This window comes from Megalops cyprinoides, chromosome 24 (genome assembly GCF_013368585.1).
Source record: "Megalops cyprinoides isolate fMegCyp1 chromosome 24, fMegCyp1.pri, whole genome shotgun sequence".
Taxonomy (NCBI): domain Eukaryota; kingdom Metazoa; phylum Chordata; class Actinopteri; order Elopiformes; family Megalopidae; genus Megalops; species Megalops cyprinoides.
Genome location: NC_050606.1, coordinates 7787273 through 7808219, shown reverse-complemented (window position 1 = coordinate 7808219; position 20947 = coordinate 7787273). Strand labels below are relative to the sequence as shown.

The 20947-nt window shown below is 40.7% G+C and overlaps 2 protein-coding genes across 2 annotated transcripts; both read right to left on the bottom strand.

Moving 5' to 3' along the window:
- Positions 1-833: 833 nt before the first annotated feature.
- Positions 834-9262, bottom strand: LOC118771534 (highly reducing polyketide synthase SAT13-like). Its single transcript, XM_036519541.1, has 6 exons — positions 9205-9262; positions 8664-8817; positions 7435-7595; positions 7098-7304; positions 6500-6681; positions 834-6383 (listed from the first exon to the last, which is right to left on the bottom strand). Exons 1-6 carry the CDS (start codon positions 9260-9262, stop codon positions 834-836), a joined length of 6312 nt encoding a protein of 2103 aa, XP_036375434.1.
- A 7359-nt stretch (positions 9263-16621) lies between these two features.
- On the bottom strand, positions 16622-20463 carry LOC118771351 (patched domain-containing protein 3-like). Its single transcript, XM_036519315.1, has 4 exons — positions 19657-20463; positions 18964-19091; positions 18485-18630; positions 16622-18384 (listed from the first exon to the last, which is right to left on the bottom strand). The coding sequence occupies exons 1-4, from the start codon at positions 20371-20373 to the stop codon at positions 16778-16780; spliced, it is 2598 nt and encodes an 865-aa protein (XP_036375208.1). The 5' UTR covers positions 20374-20463; the 3' UTR covers positions 16622-16777.
- Between the last annotated feature and the right edge of the window lie 484 nt (positions 20464-20947).

Genomic DNA, 20947 nt, shown 5'->3' with positions numbered 1-20947 from the left:
GGAAATGGGCCGGCCTCAACCACAAATTTCTGCAGCCAGTGCTCAGCGGATGCTGATGTGCTGCTTTTGGAGCTTGTTGCAAGTGCTTATTTAATGTTACTTCTGCCTGTCAATAACTTTTTATTATACTTCTAATTCAACAAAGTATGCAGTGTTACAGCCATATATGAAAGGTATTACATTATTATTATTATTATTATTATTAAAGAAGAAGAAGAAATTATACACAATCAGTGCTTTTAATCACAATTTTTATTAGTAGTAAAATCAAATTCAGCACAGTAAAAACCAAAATACCCAAATACCAATACAAGCTGATACATGCAATTTCTTTTACAGACTGGATTAATATAAACAGAGAGATGTCATGCAGTTTCATTACAATTACATTAATGGATCATTGAAGAGAAATCAGAAATGGTAAAAATAACAGACAGATTTATAAATGTATGCATCAAAAGGACTACACTGGAGACTGACTAAATCTACATATAATAAAATGCTTTCTTCTTACGTTTATAAGTCATTCAAAAAACCAAAAGCATTACAATCAAATAAAATACTACCAGGAATAACATCTTTCATCATTACTATGATCTCTTATTTTGTGGACACTCATTTCAAGAACTAATTACTATAGATTTACTCCTACTTTAAGCTTTAAAAAAAGAGAAATGAACAAATCAGCATCTTGTCGTTTTTTAGGGAAAACTTTAAATTGCAAACAGAGAAGCATTACTGATCTCACAATTGGTCCAAAGTTAATGATTGCTTAAACAGCACCAAAAAGTCAAACCATACACAGAAAACAATGACTCGGCATGTACCCACTCTCAGGTGCTTAGATCCTCAGTTGGAACACCTGCCTCCCCGCTCTCCTTCAGAACTGACACTAAGGTGGAAAGTGTGCTGTTTGGGTCAAGTATTCTCACAAGAGGAACTTTCACACCCCTGTCTAGGAAGATTCGGTTCTGAAGGGTCATAGCTAACATTGAGTCGATGCCAAATGCAGTGAGAGCAGTGTCAAGAATTAGCTCGTCCTTTTCTGTTTCTACGTTGCTAAGTTCACAGAGCACAGATCTGACATATTCTTGTAGTGAGGAGACAGAATTGTCAAGAGATTGCATCTGGGGCTGGTTGAGGGGGTCTGTTTCATTTGCGCTCATGATTCCTTTTTTCACCACTTCATGTAACCGTGTAGCTAGGGCACTGTTGTGAGAGAGGACATGGTTGCGCATGGTTCTATAGTTAAACTTGCACACAATTTGCTGGGGATCGTTTTGCCGCAGACACTTTTCAAGACATTCATGGATGTCTGATAGCTCCATTGTCATCAGCCCCTTTGACGCCAAAAAGGTATGGAACTCAGCCTTATCCAAGAGAAGACCCACATTCAAAGGCCCCCAATTGATGGACTGCCCAGCAAGTCCACGATTTCGTCGGTAGTGGCAAAACATGTCCAGAAATGAATTTGCTGAACCGTAGTTTGTTTGAGAGGCATTGCCGATGCATGAAGAAATGGAGGAGTAGCACACAAAGTAGTCTAACTTGTATTCTTTTGTTGCATGATGCAGATTCAAAGCCCCTTGAATTTTTGGCTTCATCACTTTTTCAAAGAGTGACATGTCAAGAGTTTCGAGTAATCCGTCGTGCAGGACGACTGCACTGTGGAACACCCCTTTTACTGCACAGGAGGGAAATCTCTGTCCAATGACAGAAAAGGCTTCCAAAACCTGATCGATTTTTGAAATCTCACATTGCAAGCTGATGACTAACGCCCCATGTAAAATGTTTTGGTTATCCATCTCTATTTGCATATCAGGTGTAGGTGGCCTTCTTGAAAAAATGACAATGTGTCCTCCGCCTCGTCGAGCAATGAACTTCACTGTTTCAAACCCCAGGCCAGAAAGACCCCCTGTAACTATGTAAATGGCATTTTTCTGGAAGATCTGTGTCTGATTCTCAAGTACTGGGATGTCAGACATCTTGTTCTTTTCAGCACCATCCAGCACAATTAAAGATGTGGTCTTTGAGCTGAAGTACGATTCAGACTCTTCAGATGACTTGGCCTCAGAGTCTCTGGTTGTCATTTTTTGAAAGGTCGTGCTTTCTTGAGCTAAGGATGACTTTTCCAAATGCATTGACGTCAACCAGCGATCAATCATTGTTCTCTGATTTTTGAGGTACGCTTTTTGGAAAACATTACTCATTTGAATAGTGTGAATGGCAGCATTTTCATTTGCATTTCTCAGAATATTTTGTGAGAGAGAAGCTGGTGCTTGGTTGTCACAGATTACCACAATGTGTTTTGCAGAGGAAACACTCGCTGCTGCAGTAACAGAAGATTCATCAAAAGGAGGCAAAAGGACAAACACATCACAGTTATTTGAGTTTTCTAGCAGTCTACCACACCGTGTTTCAACTGTAGGTATCCAACCCGATTTCTTTGCCGCTAACAGCAAGACTTTCAGCAAACATGAATCAGCTGCAGAGGAAATGAAGGCCAGATTTCCCTTTTGAGTTTCTTTGGGTAAGGTATGGTGGAAGAGTTCCCATGCCAGTACAAAGAAGGACACACACGGCACATCTGTAAGAAATGGAAAGCTCTTTGCTTCATAGCATGCAACTTCAGGAACCGTGACCTTGGAGGATGCAGGCGTGGGATAGCATGACACAATCTGATCCCCTACTTTCAGTCTCTTCACATCCCTACCCACAGCTGTGACAGTGCCACAGAAGTCAAGAGATAAAAGTGTGTGGTTCTGAGACACATGTTTGCGCCAGTACATCGTCGGTCCAAGGTTTAGATCAGAGACACTGACGGGAAAATAATCTGAGGAGTGAACACAAATCTTGTTCACCTGTACCTCCACTGCTTGTGTCTCAAGTTGAGTCTTGGTATCACAGGAAGAAATAGCAGACAAGCTCGTCATTCTGTAAGGGTTGGCGGTCTGTAGCTTGAAACATTCCGATGCTGTAGAGAGATCTTTTTTCTCAGGGCTATCAAAGATTTTTAGGGTGGTTTTAGCAAAGGTAGTCTTGTAAATCTGTCCACTGCTTATCGTGACTTCTGGATATTTCTTGCAAGGGTAGGAGTGAATAACCTCCCCCAGTGCTCTGAGGTCGTTAGGTGAAAAAGAGGCAATATCAATCAACTGAAACGAAAGACCTTCAGCCTCTGCTGCACAAGCTCTTGCCATACCGGAAAGTACAAAACCCGGCCTGATTTGATCCACTGTCTTCTCTGTCGACTCGTAAGTTATGGTTCTGATGAGATATGGAAACCTGTCCTCCCTCAGCTTGAGAACAATTTGACGGAAAAGCTCACAAAAGCTAACCATGTAGTCCAAGACCTCACTGCTTTCCTCTGCATGAAGGTCCTGAATCCCCCACATGAACAAAACCTCCTCGTACTTCCTGTCACCTGGCATATTAAATTTTGACAGGAAATCGGAGGTGCCATTTCCTGACAACTCTCTCACATCTCTGTGAGGAATGTAAATAGACTCTGGGTGTAAGTGCTGCTGCAAAGCTTTCCACACTCCCCGCTGGTCTGCAAAGACTAAAGCCTTGGGTTTCTTCCTGTCATTGATCTCCTCAGAAGCGATACTCACTTCATTGTGAAAGAAACAATCATCGGTGACAGATGCTCTTTTTAAGTAGGAAGTTCTCACGTGCGTAAGCTCAACTAAAACATGGCCCGCTTTGTCTGTGAAACAGCCACACACCTCAACGTGGTCAGGCCCCATGTCTGCTGCCCGCACATAAATGACCATTTCTTCCTGCAGAGGCTTTAAGATTGTCATTTTGCCTATGGATGACGGGTACCCAGGTCGCGACAAGTATTTGTGTGCACCAATGACAGATACAATCTGCATGAAATAATCTAAAACGACAGGGTGAATGCAGTAGTCATGTAACTGATTCAGTACTTCCCCTGGAACCTTCACTTGGGAGACAGCTTCATTGCACTCTTCTCCACAGTACACAACTTCGACATTTTTGAAGACTGAACCATACTGAAACCCTCCTGTGCTGAGATTTTTGTACAGTGTTTCAGCTTTCACAATGGCAGTGCACCTTTTGTAAACGTCGTTAAGTGAGATGGATTGCTCCTCAGCTGATGTTCCTGGCTTGCATTCGACCTTTCCTGATGCATAGATCGCTGAGGGTGAATATATTTTAAACTTTGTCTCGGTGTCTTCTGCAACCAGCTGCACTTTAATTTTTGGTGAATTCTGGTTCAGAACATGCGGGCTTTGGAAACTGATGCTCAGCTGTACTGAGCTGAGTGGGACTTTTGGTTTTGCCTGTGCAAGGAAGGACGCAAAGCCTAATTCAACATAGAACGCTCCGGGGATTATCGCAACGCCATTGTTTTTGTGCTCATGCAAATATGATGTTGAATCAGAGGAAAGTTTGCAAATGAATTCCTTGTCATTTTGACCCGTCGGGGAGAGCACAGGGTGACTGTTCTCAAAGGTCGTCTGTGTTTCCACATGGAAGACATCCTTCCTTGTTTTGTCAAATTGATACCTCGGAAAAGGTGTTGGAGGTGCTTTACGCCCCATGTAAAACTGATCCCAGTTTACTTGAACCCCCAGCTCAAAGAGTCTGGACACAACTGTTAACATTGTCTCGTGGTCTCTGTATGGCTGTACAGAGGGCAGCACTAGGGTGTCATCTCCTAGTATCTCCATGATGTACCTCTGCAGGGCCCTCCTCGGACCTATCTCTACAAAGACCACATTCTTCTTCTCTGTCACTGACGACCTCACAGCTTGTTCAAATGCTACTTGCTCTCGAATATTTCTCGCCCAGTATTTGCCTGTACTGAAGTCCCCTTTAGACAGCATCTTTCCTGTCACTGTTGAGAACAGCTCTGCCTGCATTTCATGCTCTTTCAAGATACCTATAGTGTGCTGTATTTCACCCAGAATGGGATCCATGAAGTGGCTGTGGTAAGCAGCAGGAACATCCAAAACGCGGATGAACAGATTGCTGCTGTTGTGGGAAGTTTTCAGATGTTGATGAAGTTTATCTACAGCATTTGCATCACCAGATATGGTGCAGGACTGGGGGCTGTTTGTGGCAGCTAGGCAGAGCTTTCCTGAATATGCAGACAGGAGCTGTACAACTTCTGACACCTCCATGTTGCTGACAACAAGCATTTTCCCACCAGTGGCCTTGCTTTGCAAAGTACTGCGGAAGTAGATCACCTTCACAGCATCCTCAAGGGACAACAGACCAGAGCAATGGGCAGCAGCCACCTCACCCACAGAATGTCCAACTATGGCATCTGGTTTGATACCCCAGTGCTTTAGAAGGCTATCAATAGATACCTGAATAGCGAAGAGCATTGGTTGGGCAACGTCTGGTTTAGAGAGGCTGTCATTGTCACTGGTGTCTTCTAACTTCTGCAAGATACTTTTTCCACCGTACTTTTGGAAGAGGCCATCAATCTCCTTTACCTTTTCTCTGAAAACAAGTTCCTCCCTCAACAGCTGCTTGCACATGCCTTTGTAGGTAAGTCCATTTCCACAAAACACAAAAATTAGCCTGGGGTCTAACCTTGATGGCGTAATCTTTTTGTTCAGTGCAGATGTAAGCTGAGCCTCTAACTTGCTCAAAGTGGACGCATGGAAAGCTTTTCTGTATCTATGCTTTGAGTGGCTTCTCTTACATGCAGATGTGTACACCAGATTTTGCAGACTCACTGAAGTACCCATTCTAATGATTTTAGCTGTGTCCTCAATCATCATTGTCAGTGATTTCTCTGTCATTGCAGAGAGTACAAACATCGCCTGTGATTCCCCAGTATTTGATTTAGAAACATCTGTCTGCGTGTACTGACTGACAACAGCATGTGAATTTGTACCCCCAAAGCCAAAGTTATTGATGCCTGCAACCCTTCCAAATGGACCACTTTTTTCCCACTTCTCTACAGTGGTGGGAACCTTTACACAGAGGCCTTTGGCATCAATGCTTGCACTGTCTTCGGAATAGAAAAGCGATGGGACAATAGTTTCATGGTGCATCATCAGAAGTACCTTTATGAGTCCCGCCACCCCGGCGGCTGACTCTGTGTGTCCGATGTTACCTTTCACAGAGCCCATGCGCAGCATTTTGGATCCCGGGGTTCTTGCTTTGGCGATGACTTTGGATATGCTGCTTGCTTCTGTGGGATCCCCTGCTGGAGTTCCAGTCCCGTGAGCCTCCACATACTGGACATGTGATGGATCGACATGCGTTGCATAAATGCTGCGAAGCAGTTCCTCCTGCTGGACCATGGATGGCCTGGTGATAGGAGTGACGGAGCGGCCATCTTGATTGACTGCAGTACTTCGTATGATGCCCCACACGTGGTCAGCGTCCTGCAGAGCCTATTAAGAGAAGCAATAGGTGACGTGTATTAGTGTGATGTCACAATGCCACATCCCATGGAGGTGGTAGGACCCGCTAGCGTCCAAGGAAGAAGATTCTTGGAGTGCCGTCTTACTTTTTTCAGAGGCTTAACCAAGACGATCCCACATCCTTCCCCTCTCCCGTAGCCATCAGCTCTACTGGAAAAAGGCTTGCTGATGCCTTCAGGTGAGAGCATTTTTGCTTTACTGAGAGCGACAAACAACCGTGGTTCCAGGATGCAACTCACACCTCCACACACTGCCATCTCACAGTCTCCTGGAAATGCAAACAATCAAAACAGGATAGAATATTTCTCTTCACGTCTCATCACTTGTATTTGGGATGTTCAGTCTTAGATACAATATTGACGAACAAAATTATAAATATGATGAATGGCAGGATAAATATATGCAGATGTAATAAAACACCCACAAATGAAAGAATATGTAGGAATTTTTAGTTTCTTTCCACAATTTACTTGTTTGATATCTTGATTATACCAGGTTTTGTTTCAAACTCAGTGAAAATAAAAGAAATAAAATCTAATTCAAACCACCATTTAATAAGTCTCAGCATTTAGCAGCATTTTTGTTCAGTATTTAAGGACCCCCTCCCCAACTAACAACAACATCCATATGGAAATAGAAGAAAATATTACATAATATATGTTAATATTCTGATCTGGTGAATACCTTGTCTTATAGCCTGGCAGGCAAGATGCAGGGCCACTAGTGAAGACGAGCAAGCACAGTCAAGGACTAGTGACGGCCCAGAGAAGTTGAAAGTGTAGGAGATCCTGTTAGCTGCTATACTCATGGCTGTCCCAGTTCCACTAGAGTGGCTTATTGTCCTGGGGTTGTACCGGACGTGTATAAGTTCATAATCTCTGTTCATCATACCTACAACAGAAGATGTGAAGAGTAAGTCATGTCATAAGTTGTTCATTTATTTAGGTTTAAAATAAATTATTGACTTGGTGTGGTTAAACACTATGCTTTGATCGGATATTGTAAGTTCGTGAATGATTACCCAGGAACACCCCTGTTTTGGTTCCACTGGCCTTCTCAAAAGGTATCCCAGCGTTCTCCAGTGCTCTGTAAGTACACTCCAACAGGAGCTTTTGCTGGGGGTCCATCTCAGCTGCCTCTTCATCAGTGATTCCAAAGAACTTGTTGTCAAAGTCATTCAGTCTGAGAAATAAGACAGAGGAATGAATGGGCAGTAGTGTCCCTTAAAGGGATGAAAGTTATGATGAAAAATGTATGTTATGTGGAAGATTTTTTAACGCAGTTCCTCCCTTTAGACATATTACCGAATTGTTTGGTTTCTTGACTTAAAAAAGATCCTTAATTTAACTGTCGTTAACATTAAATTGCTCGTGATTTCCTCATAACACTGTAGTGAATTATGCCTATATTTGCAAACTGAAATGCACCATCAATCCAGTGACTGTTTCCAGCACTACATGTCCCATGGTACACCAGGAAGCAGAACCAAAGGATAGGGATCTCCTTGATGCCATGTGAGTGACTCACAGACATGTGTCAGGTTGCAGGATATGTGCAGACAGCGAGATGAGCAGGCCCTGCTGGCATGCACCTTGCTGACCGACCCGCTACCCTGGTGGAATAAAGCCAATTTGCTCCCCCTACTGTGGGGTCCTGCTCATTGTCAGATGATGTCACGTATAGGAAGACGAAACCTGGGTCACATGGCTCAGCCTGCACTCAGAACAATCACCTTAACTGACTAAGCCACTCAGGAGCAAATTAATTCAAAATTTGTGTTTAAATTAAATTGGATCAAATTAAAGTGATTCAACTCTAATGAGCCTGAAGCACTGCCATAATGCCAGTTTTTTCCTTATTTCGGTATTCCATTTTACATCCTATTGTACAGATCCCACTTTAAATAGACAGTTGCAGTATATCACTTGGATTACCAGCATGATGCAGACATCTAATTCTTGCTGATTTTCTCATGCAGCTCAACCCAAATCAATACTGTAGCAGAACTTTACATGAGTGTTCATTAGTAAGAACACAATTTGTTGTGACACCATAAAGACACATCAAAAACTGGTTTCATCCGTTATATCTGAAGGCATTCTGTTTTTGTAGCAGACTAGAAAAAAAGATGGGTAAGGTTTGTGGATAAAATTGGGTTACATTAAAATGTAATCCCTCTGCAATTATGTCACTTAAGCATGCTCGATTTAGTTAAAGTGGCAGTGTTATCTCAAGTGAAAGATGTCTAACCCGTTGATGAGAGCAGCCTTCGAAGTGTATGTTTTCCCAGGCTTGCTGTCATCAGGGTCGTACCAGTACCCACAGTCAAACCTCTCCTCTGGAATCTGGACTGTGCAGGTTTTTCCCTCCAACAGAACCTTCCAGAAATTGTCAAGGCCTTCCCCTGTGATGACAAAATGCCAGTATCATTATCATTCAGGAACAAAGAAAGACAGCTAAGAAGGGCTGCAGTGTTTAAGGAGAAGTATTATATATTTGGTAGTATCAAAGTGGTGCACTTTGGATTAAGGGGAAGTGAATCATGGTAGAAAGTTTGCTGTGGCTTGCATTGTGAAATGAAAAATAGAAGCCACTTTTTTATTATTTCAGGATACAAGTCAAAGCCAAATCTCTCTCATGGATCTTCATCATTCAGCTGGAGAAAGCATCAACTAATTTTGCCTTTTCCATTTTGTTAAATATGTTTTTATATATTTAACCAACAAAGTGCTTGTACATTTTTAAATTTTGCAGCTAAAAAAATGCAACTTTTGTTTGCAACAGGGTTTACCTCCTGGGAAAGAACACCCAATGCCTACAACCGCTATCTCTTTCTCTGGGTCCTCCATATTGGTTGGTGATCACATCAAATGCTAGAAAAGAAAGAATTATTGCACTTTCTTAGAAACAATAATAATTTTCAGCTTCCAGTACATAACAATTTTGAAAGCAGTCTTAAATGTTAACATAAACATGTATATCAAATCCCAGAGCTGTTCACAAAGATGAAACATGCTGTTTGAGTACATGCTGTACATGTTGTGCTTATACTTTATTTTTGTATGTGATAGGAAAAAATGGCTGTTCTAACATGCAGTCCACTTATAGGAAATACTGATACAAAATTCACATATATTGATCAAAAACAGCGCAGCAGAATCATTCCTGTACTAACATTTCAAGTCTGGTTATAAGAATTAAGACATCTGCTTATGCATCAATTTAGGCTCACAACATGTGATACAGTGCTCAGTGACAGTGGTATGTAATTAATGAAAAAGACATTGAAATTGAATCTAGAGCATCTTTTATTTATTATTTAAGAATGTAAAATATTCAGGGAAAAAGTTGTGTATCTTGCGTACCTTGATCCCAGTCAACATGTCAACATTAACAGATACACTATGAAAACACTGGCTTCTTGAGTATTATGAAAACCAATGAAAGAAATGCATCTGAGAAATTAGCCATTCCTCAGCCTACGTTCTGCAAGATTCTGTGAATAGTTAAGCTGATGTCATCATGAAAACAACTGCAAACCAGCTAGGCACCACGGCACCAAGGCACCAATTATCATAGATACCCAACAAAAAAGTTTTAGAAATGTTATTTTATGCTTTAATAAGTTACACTGCCACCCCAATTCATTGGAACATGTTTGTCCAAAATGAACTGCTCATAAGAGAGAAATCATCCTGGGTGGATGTGATTCTATACTGCCCCAGCAGATATTTAAACTTCCTAAGCTTTTGGTTAGTGGGCCATTTCCATAATTTCTTGCATTTTTATCTTACAGAATTAAAAACTGACACCTGCAGATGTTTCATTCTGTGTGGAATAGGATAGGCATTAGTATGACTCTTTCATATTATCTTGAAAGTTTACTGGTGTATTTGCAATGTGGAAATAAAACTTTAGGGATGTGTTGGTTAAGTCAAGTTGGATATGTTGATAAGTTGTCTAGCATATTCAAGAAATTATATATATATATATATATCTATATATATATATCTATATATATATATATATATATATATATAAAATTTCAGTAAATCTATTGATTAATAAGCAACTGACAGCTCTAATACATACAAATATCATTTTAAAGTAGTAAAAATTTCATTTTATAGTTACCATGAATTCAACTTCTGAGGAGAAAATCAGCACTGTTGTCTTCCTCCAGATGGATTCATCTCTAGTTGCCCACTGCAAATTCAGCCTCTATTTATACAAAGTCTGTATAAGGAACAGGAACTGTCTTGGCAATTCTTTGTTTTGATGAATAATCTGTTTGTCCCCACTCACTCTCTCATTTGTGAAATTAGGCATTTTTGTACAGGTTGGTCCCCAATAAATTTCAGTGCACCAGCAAGCTATACTGGTGCTCAATACATGTTCCTGTCTTTCCAATTGGCAACCCTACTGGGAGTTATGAAAATGTTAAATCCAGCACACAATTACAGAATACAGAATAGTTCATTCATAGGTAACTGGTTGTCAGGTATTCAGGAGTATTCAGGTGATAATGAAATGACATTAAAATCTTTGAAAGTTTTTATGGGACAATGTTAAAATATTTCAGCAGTTTAAACAAAAGTAAACTCTCACATTTACCAGATATTAGAGTAATAGGTAATAAGCAAGCCCGAATTTAGTTACTTGGGGTCTTAAGAATACAGCTGTGGTCTGATGTCCAGTAAGTAACCTGCATTTTGGTTAATGGATGAAAAGTTGTTGGAGCTAAATTGCTTAGGGTGTGATTCTGGAACTTTTAAAAAAAGCTTTAAATGCTAAGCTTAGCATCCAGAAACTGCAGACAGGACAGAAATTTGTTTTTATCAGGAAGAGCAATTACTGAATTCACTGGAAAAGGAAACTTGAATATGCAAAGCAGATAGAGGAACAGAAAGAGATAATGCCACATAATCTTAGATTGGCTAACAGAGTGTTTTACAGCACTCATTTGATGCTCCAGGTGCTTGCATCTGAACGTATTAGGTTAGAATCAATTTAAAGCAGATTTGAAACTGGATGCAGGACTGCTTGATTATTTTAAAATAAAATCATCAGCTGCAAGTCCAGATCAGTAATGTGCCAAGTGCATTTGTCCCAGATCAAGACAAACGAAAGCAGGAGGCATAAGGGTTGCACACTATATGACATGGACTTACTCCGCTTCAATGTTGACTATTATTAGTATTTTCTTTGTACTTTATTCATGTTTGTGTTTTTGAACAAATATTCTGAAATGGAGAAGTTCATGTGAACTGAATTCATGTTATTTAATACACAAGTCTCATTTTTCATGATTGCTCAAAAAATGATTTAAAAAAAAAATTTGATGGGTGCAAATGTGATGCAGGTGTGCAAAATAATACTCTAACTGTTGTATGCAACAAGGCTGCAGTGTAGTGTAATGTTTAAGCAACTGGACTCAAAACTCAAATTGTAGTTGTCCACATTATCTTGAACATGGTTCCTCTTAAGGTTTTATAAGTTGTATCATATTATTATTATTATTATTATTATTATTATTATATTATGTTCAAATTGCCAATAGTACAATTTGTTGTCATTAAAGGACAGTATTAGTTACTGATACTCAACTTAGTGACAATTGAATAGCTTTTTCCACCATTTATTTTAGCAACAGAGGACCTCTGTTTGGAAGGGTCTGTTTGTGCACACACAGACATGGGTGAAGAATTCCTGCAATCTCTCTGATTTGGTGCGAAGAGAGAAATGGATAAAATCAGAAACAGACATTAAAGTCAGCTTCACTACGCTATTAATGAAGTTTTTGGACCTCGCTTACTGTGCTTTATGCAGGTTCATCTTAAGAAGACAAAATTCCGGCAGAAAAACACAGCATCATGCAACTTACAGTACAGATGATGTGTTTGTGAGTTGAGAATGGCAGTTGTGCTGCATCTTGCATACCCTAACTACAAGACTTGAGCCTCATGGAACAACTGGATATTGGATATACTGTTGCATCAAAGGCTCGGGGATCCCTGAAAGGGTGTGTGCGCACCTAAGCTATGCAAGATGTCATGTTGCATGTACAGCCTGATTCACATGCTATTGTGCAAGCCTATGACTTTAACGGTAGCCACCCTGTTGGTGGTACCGTGTGAATTGAAGCCCTGCGGCTCAACCCAAACCCACGCGGACCTGAAGAAACATATCAGGTTCACGCCTATAATTGCATCATAGCGCTGGGTTCAGGTTGGGTCAGGCTCAGCATTTCTGGATGTAAAGACCTGAATACACATGGGCTAAAATCTCTTTCTGAACGAATGACATGTATCCAAAGGGAATGAATTTTTTATTAAGTTTTACCAAAAGGAGAGGGTTTGGTAAGATTTTGATATACATAAGCTGCTGAATGTGATCTTGATTCTGTTTCATTATTAACGGTCACCGGTTTGGTAAATTGCTAGCGTTTTCATACCAGTGTTTTACAGTGGGTTTGGTCCAGGTTGGGAAACAGATAAATTTATCCTTGGGCCAGGCTCGATTCAGATAGTGCCCCAGTCGAGTCAGCCTGTGGTTTCAATTTCAGGCACATGGCAACCGTTAATGTAAACAAAACAAGTTTCTTCTGAATTTCCCCATAATTTTTGTCTGAACTTAATTGCTGACAAGTGCATTGAGGTAAATTGTCTTGTTCTCTAAAATATATTTAGTGATTAATCATTTCCAGCTACTTTGTCACGCTTTCTCACAATCCCTTTAGCTTTGTCTGGGTTTTTTTTTTTCTTTTGGTAGGGTAAATTCAACTTAGGGTAATATCTCAAGATGGCATGCAAAACATCACACCAAAGTTCACACCAAAATTCCCCCAGACTATTTTCTGGAGTTCAGCTCAGGTTTTGAAGTGAGCAGGCGTGGTCAAAATTTCAGTTCCAGGCCCGTGCAGACCTTTGATATGAACGAAACAAGATCCTTCCAAAATCCCCCAGACTTGTATTTTCTCCAATATTGCAACAATCCTGTTCTGTAAAATATATTTAGTGATTAATCATTTCCCATTTCTTGTTAAATAAGGGTGTAACACCTCAAAGGGTCAAGCAAGAGCCCACCACAACAAACTGGCCTCATGGTTCCTTGTTTAAAAATAGCAGAAGTTGAGTAATTTACTGAAGATCACAGTTCGGTGTATGCCAGGAACACGTCCAAAATTGACTTCACTGAATCCAAATAAGTTCATTGTTGGAAACTGAATTCATATTGAACCGTATGCCACTTGCAAGGACGGATGTAATATGAATAAAAATTTTCATAGTTTTGACAACAGATATTAATGTTATGTTTTTGCAACCCCCCCATGGGTTTGGGCCAGGTCCCAAGTTAAAGTTAATGTTAACGTTTCAAAGTTTGAGTTCCAGGCCCGTGAAGACCTTTAATGAGAATGAAACAGGATTCTTGCAAAATTCCCCAGACTTGTAATTTCTCCAGGATTTAACTGTTGAACTGTTGTGTAAAAAATGCTTAGTAATTAATCATTTCTAGTCACACCCTATAGATCAGTCATGTGGGAAAAGTCAGATAAGGGTGTAACATCTCAAAATTGAGTCACTCACTGCAGGTCACAGTTTGGTCCACAACCACAGTTCAGTCTTGGAAACTGAATTAATATTTACATTGAGTATTTCCATGCAACAATCCTGTTCTGTAAAATATATTTTTTGATTGATTGTTTCCCATTTCTAGTTACCCTCCCAAGACGTAGAGTTTGGCCCTGTCAGGCCTGATAAGTGCACATGTAAAAATAAAGAAAAAACAGACAATCCTGTTAGTATTTGCAGAGAATATTACAAAACATGTATTGTATGTACAGTCTTTCCAAATGAAATATAATTGGCATTTATATGAAAGTGGGGGGTTATCAAGTTGATGATTGCAATATTTACAATATGACTATGTTACTATTATTTATATCTTTCTGAGAGTTAAAGGGATGAGCTATTAAGTCTTTGTTGATTAAGGTAAATACGTAATGGGTTTTGTAATGATTATGTTGAGTTTTTGAGTGAGAGAGAATGTTGGTCCAAGCTTAAAAAGTTATTCAGTAGGCTGACCAAGTGAGTTAGGGAAAATGTTTCACAACAATACTAACAGATGAGTATAGTCTCTCTTTTTTTTTTTTGCTACGGTGCTGTAAGAGAGGTCAGAAAGGTGTTTTTGAGGAGTCCGAACATTGAGAGCAATTCACTGAGTAGAGAGGAGGGTTCTTTGTGTTGTCATTTCATATTTTGTATGTGTGGTGACACTTTTAGTTGGGCTATCAGGTTCACAGGCAGTCAAAATGTTAGTAAAGCATTTTCACCATTTGATGTACTAATGAACAGTATGTCTCCCAGGAATATCATTTCTAGATTATTGACACCATCTTCAATGTCACCTAAAAATTTAAATCACCTATTCAACTGAGGAATTATTTCTATACGAAGACAGAGTATGTTGATTTTGTAGAGTCAACTTACAGATTATTGAGCCAAATACCAAATATTACCCTTGATCCCTGATGGATTGGCACACCCTCATCCTTTGACCTAATTGCGTTAGGCTTATGTTCTTTGTTATTTCATCTTTGAGGTAACATAATTAATGTCATTATATTGCCGGGTCCTGACAAGACTTTGAAACCGGATAAGAACACAGTAAATGATGATACTGAGCCAAATTTAAGTTTTATTGAAAACTGCTACATAATATGACTGACATTTATTGAAAGCAAAGGGCAGTACCAAAAAAAGAGCACTCAAAAATAATTTATTGTACATCAGTCACTTTACATTATACCTGTTGGTGAATTTGCTTTAGGGTCATTTTAACAGTTTTTACCACATCAAAAAAAATCACCAAAACCCATGTGACGGAGTGCCATCACTATGGTTGAGTATGCGCTCTGACTGCCATAACAACGAGCCTGGCTCTTTGGCGTCGCGGTCAGTCACATGGTTGGTACCCCGTAGACCTGGGTTCGAGGCCAGGTGGGCTGACTGCTCTCGCCCTTCACTACAACCCAACAGAACATAAAGTCTGGGTCTGCAGTATTTCACAACAAATATTTTTTGTTTTATATTGATGTTACATCCAACAGTCTGATGGAGTTTTGTGAAATCAACATTTACCTACATTCAGTGATAGAATGATATTAGGAACATTTTCAGTGGTCATAATTCTTAATAATTTAAAACAGCACAAGACACAAGGCCCCTGAAAAAATCTTTGTTGATGAAAACCAAAATATATTCAGAGTAAACAATGCACTCTGTCAAAACACATTCATAACACTTCATAATACTGTCCAGTTATGTTGATTTACACTTTTAAATGATATTTTTTTTCTTTTAGGATTGCACATTTAAAATGTAAAGTATTTCTCCCTTAAACTCAACTCAGACGCAGTGTCTTGTATTTGGCCTGTATTAAACTTTGGTCATAAAAAACTCATGCTGCGACAGAGACAGAAATGATGTAAATATGGGATTATATATGGGACTACATAGCTATACTCCACTGTGTTTGAACAGAAGCGTATCCATGTATAATCCCAGTCAGAATTAGTGCTCACAATATACAGACAAAAAATGAGAAGAGACACACATCTTAATTAGTGCAAGCTGTCTACAAACTTTTTTTCATGGTCAAGTTTTCTTCCTTCTAATACTTAAAGGCAGGCAGCAAGGCATTCTGTAACAATATAAATCAGTTTGAGGCATGCAATTCATTCCATGGTATAACCTGCCATGCTGTATGTTATTTTCTACAGCAAATGGCAAATTTGAATACCCTCTGTGCACTTCTGATCTACACCAACAGCACCTGCAAAGCAAAATGCGCAAGTAACATGTAAAATGCTCCAAGCAGCAACAGCTAAAATTAATAGTGTTACAGCCCATACGTAACACAGTGCAATGCCATCAAAACCTCTGAAAAGGTACCGTGCCAACCAGCAGGAATGACTACAAACGGAAATGCAAATGGACCAGTCAGGGAAGTGTATATTTTCTGTCCTCTGACACTGTTATTGCAATACCTGCTTTTGTATAGCATATACTGAATAGTGATTATTACACTGCATAGTGATTGTTTTTAACACTATTATACTCTCCAGACTTTATTTTTGCCCGAATGCTTGTCTGACCAAGGAGCCTAAAACAAAATTACTAAGAATGAAGAGAACTTGACTCTGTCCCTCGATCTTCTGCTGGCTATTACAGACAATACAGCATAAACTCAGTGAAAGGGGCCTGGGCAGTGCACTCAGTAGGAAAAGCAAGGCTGGTCATGTTTCAGTGTGTTGACGTTGTCCTGCTTGGTAAAACCTAACTTGTTATGCGCATCGGGCCAACTTACTTAGTAGCCAAGCTTTCACTGTTCGAGAAGCCCATCATTGTAATTTCGTCCTCCGAAGCTTTACCTCGATTCTGCACTTTAGCGGACTGGCACATTTCGCACAAAGTAAGGAACACCGGAATGAACGCGATGCCGTGAGCCAGCCCGAACGAAATGACCAGGAGCATGATCTTGAAGAAGGTTCTGAAGATGTAGCTCTTTGCTGCAGACAGCACCACCACCCCCAGTATGGTGGAAACAGCCCCCTGCACAATGGGGTAGCCCAGGGTAAAGAGAGAATCAATGGCCTTCTCATTAGCGGTACGTTCTTTACTCGAGACAAAGGCATAGGAGATGTGCGCAGAGAAGTCCACCGAGAAGCCAATGCAGATGACGAGATTGATCATCGATATGGAGTCGAGGTTCACCTCCCACAGTGCCATGAAACCAGCCACACCAACGATTACGGAGGCGATGGCGAACGTCACCCACAGAGAGCAAATAAGGCTCGGAATCAACAAGAGGGAAATAACCAGCATCGCACCTGTGGCCACCAGTATGTTCTGAATGGTGTTTCTGACTATAACTGCATATTGATCATAGTAGATAAATGCAGGGTGATAAACCAGCAAAGGAACTGGACACCCAATGGCTGTCTCTCTAAGTTCATTCAACATGTTCTTTTCATCAACTGCCGTCGTAATGTTTATTGTCTGGATGAAAAACCGAGAAGCGTATGTTTTATTGCTGGTCAAGTTCACATCTTGCTTAAAGTCTGATAATGTGAGAAACGGTATTAACCTTTCCTTGAACGTGTTCTCATCAGATAAATTCAAGCCTGCTCGTTTTCCAAACCTGTCATATTCATGGAACCATGCCGTAATTAAATCTTTGTCAATAAACGGTAAACTTTTAAAATTTTCTATACACGAGTCCAGTTTTTGCCGTTCCTTTTCATCCCAATATGAAAATTTGTCTTTCACAACTACCATGACATTGGGACCATAAACTGAAAAATACTTCTTTTCATCATCATAATAGGGTCTGACATAAGAGTCATCAGTGGCCAAATTTCTGAGGTCTATTCCTTCCTGAATCTGAAAACAGCCATAAATACCAACAGCTAAGTACCCGGCATAGAGCAACATAACAAAAGCTTTGGTCCACTTCTGGGTAAGAAATGGCCCATAGTATTTTCTAAAGAAGAGCTGAACTGGCATGGCTTCCTCCTTTCCTGTGTCATGATCATAGGCCCCTCCCACACAGCAGGCACGGTACCCTCCGGAACGCTCTGGGGGGCATTCCACCGGGACCTTCATGCAGGTCAGCCAGTGCCTGTTGCTCTCCTCCCTCCTTCCGTTCAGAGCCAGAAACGCACCGAAGAACGTGATGCTGTAGATATAGCAGAAGACGACAGCCGTGCCGGTGTAGAGGCAGAAAGACTGCACCGAGCGGAAGGGGGTCATGACCCCGATGTAGAAGGCCAAGGCGTCCGTCAGCGTGGTGATGGTGATGGAGACGGCCGCTTCCTTGTAGGTGTCCGCCAGGCGGTCCTTAACTCTGTCGTGCACGTTAGTCTGCTGCCAGCAGGAGATGAGTATGAACATGTCGTCCACACCGATCCCTGGGAGAGACAAGTGAATACGACATCATAAACCACACGCTGTCGTTGACCATAACCGGAATCTGTGATCTTTGCAGGAATTTGGAGCAGGTGACCTTACCCAGTATTAAGAAGGGTGAGCTTGCCGCAGTCATGGAAAACGGTATTCCACAGTGCAGCAGCAGTCCAAAACTTGACAGCACAGCCAGGCCTGCAGAGAGGACACCTACTGTAGCCACCCACACCTTGTTCCTCACGCAGTCCAGCCTAACAATAAAAAAAGAATCAACAAAATCTTCACCAGGTTATAAGGTTGACCTCCATGTAGTCCTCTGAAATAAATGAGGGTAGCACTCTTCCTTATGACCTTGATGTCATTGTAACAGTTATTTCACAATTTGTTTACATATACTGTACCAGTCCACACAGTATGGGGGAACTGCAAGAAACTGCAACTAATCATTGCAATCTTACTACATTTTTGCTATATCATTGCCTATGTATCCTGAACTGTAAAGTGCAACCAGCAATGACATTTTAACATTGGGGGGGGGGGGGGGGGGGGGGGGGGATGGGTGTATATAAGATAATAATACATACCTCAAGCAGGACAGGATTGAAAAGTTGATGGCGAGAAAATAAGTGATTGAAAAAAAGGGAATCACTGACTTTGTATTGCCCTTAAATTCCTCCTGTCTTGATACTGACGTGAAATATGACACAGAAACCTAGAAAGACAATACATATATTACATAAAAATATAAGTATCCATAAACATAGTGAGCAAAATCACTCAATTGCTCTTCATGATAGTGGAGTTTTACATTTAATTGCAAAAAGCATGATGCAACACATAAAAACGCAGGAGAGATGCTGAATTGAAAGGCGTAACAGAATCACTTGGAGGGGCTTCGATAGTTCGGTTGACCAGATGATTCATTTAAACTGGGCCTAAAGTTAAAATGTTTTAGAAAACTTTCTCCCCGTCGTGTTCAAGACGGCTGTAATTTTACATACACATTAGACCATTAGTTAAATATAAAATTTAAAGATAAGCGTCCGTTGTGGTGTAACCACTCGAGTGGACTTAAAACGAATCACTAAAAACGGAAACTTTTAAATTACATGACACACCTCCTCCTTCCCCCAATTTCCCCTTGCCCCTTCTGCAATAAAATAATACCGTTTTTCACACCAATAGACAGTACCTCCAAAAGAGAATTCACCCAATCAACCGACCTTGACCTCAAGGATTAACTGTTTGAATTCTAAATTTTCAAAGGGCTCACGTACCTCGTTCAATCCATGTGTAGTCTCGTTGGCGAACGTTTTGATGAAGGCATCAAGCCACAATTTCGAGGCAGTTTCGTTTTCTCTTAAAAAATAATGAAGACGGATGGCCTTGGCATTTAGTTTTCGGGTAGAGTTCAGCTCCACCCCGCCCACTTGTGACCCCAGAAAGACAAACTTTCGGTTGAATAAAGTAACGGGTAACGTTATGTTAACTTTGGTAATCTCGCTGGCGGTATAGTTAATGATGTCTAACACTGCGTTTGTTACGCACTTTCCGTTTGTAGTGGCGCAGAGACTTGAATAAGTAACCCGTTCATCCCCCACAACTACATTAAGCGCTTTCACTTCTTTATCTAAACGTATTATTTCTTCAAACGCATGCTCTGTCAGAATGTTTTCCGATCTTGAAACGGCTATCAGCGACGCGTAAGTTCCCTCATTGTGCATCCGCAGTCGAGAGAACTCAGAGTCATTGAAGGGGAATTGATCCTGGACAAACTGTCGCTCCTTCTTCGCCGGCCCATCCACAGGTGTAAACTGATCTTCGATGTCATTCGCTTCTCTCTCTTTCAAAAACATAAAACCGCTTCCAAGCGCAGCGGAGACCAGCAGCGGTGTCACGAAAAACCACAACGGGTGTCTGCCTATGAAACCTCCGACTGTCTGAAAAACGGCTGCTAACTGTTTTTCAATGCAGTTTGTGCGGCACCTTGCCATACTTTGTTCTTACGTTGACACGGCAACGCCCCTGTCGAATATATCTTATATTATAATTTAAAAGACTACTTGCTTTTAAGAAAAATTCTTAGCTTGAAGAAACCTGTTACTTTCAGCTGCGCGAAGAGATGCAAAAATAGCAATATGGTTTCACTTTCGAATTTACTTCATCGCTGCCAGCGCATCCCGTCAGTTACGCTTCCCCTCAGAAAAGTCGCGTACCGTTGGCTGCGGTACAAAGTGTAAGAGGGGCTCAAGAATTCATTCAGTGGGGTGTCCCAGCGTCTATCGCTTTCTATGTGCGCTCGTTTTCCTCTCAGTGAGAGTTTGCACTGCTGGTCTAAGGAGAGACGGGACGGGATCTGTCAAAATTCTTTAAAAAAAAAAGGAAAAAGGAGGCACCACTTGACTCAAAAACACACCCCCTATGGCCGCATTTGGTTGCCCCAAGTTTCCAAGAAGTGCTGATGATTCACGGCTAATCCTCTCTTCTCGACCTATGGTGCTTGCTGCCGTATTAATCAGCATTCATCACGACTTTACTAGCATATAGCTCTTAAAGGAAATATGTCCA

What these genes read in the sequence shown, in the direction of transcription:
- LOC118771534 (XM_036519541.1), bottom strand. Translation starts at nt 9,262, where the DNA reads ATGGAGGACCCAGAGAAAGAGATAGCGGTTGTAGGCATTGGGTGTTCT. An exon ending in TGGGTGTTCTTTCCCAGGAG is followed by an intron (nt 8,818 to 9,204) that starts GTAAACCCTGTT and finishes TTGTCATCACAG; the next exon opens with GGGAAGGCCTTGACAATTTC. An exon ending in AAGGCTGCTCTCATCAACGG is followed by an intron (nt 7,596 to 8,663) that starts GTTAGACATCTT and finishes CTTATTTCTCAG; the next exon opens with ACTGAATGACTTTGACAACA.
- LOC118771351 (XM_036519315.1), bottom strand. Translation starts at nt 20,373, where the DNA reads ATGGCAAGGTGCCGCACAAACTGCATTGAAAAACAGTTAGCAGCCGTT. An exon ending in CTACACATGGATTGAACGAG is followed by an intron (nt 19,092 to 19,656) that starts GTACGTGAGCCC and finishes TTGTCTTTCTAG; the next exon opens with GTTTCTGTGTCATATTTCAC. An exon ending in TCAATCCTGTCCTGCTTGAG is followed by an intron (nt 18,631 to 18,963) that starts GTATGTATTATT and finishes TTTTATTGTTAG; the next exon opens with GCTGGACTGCGTGAGGAACA.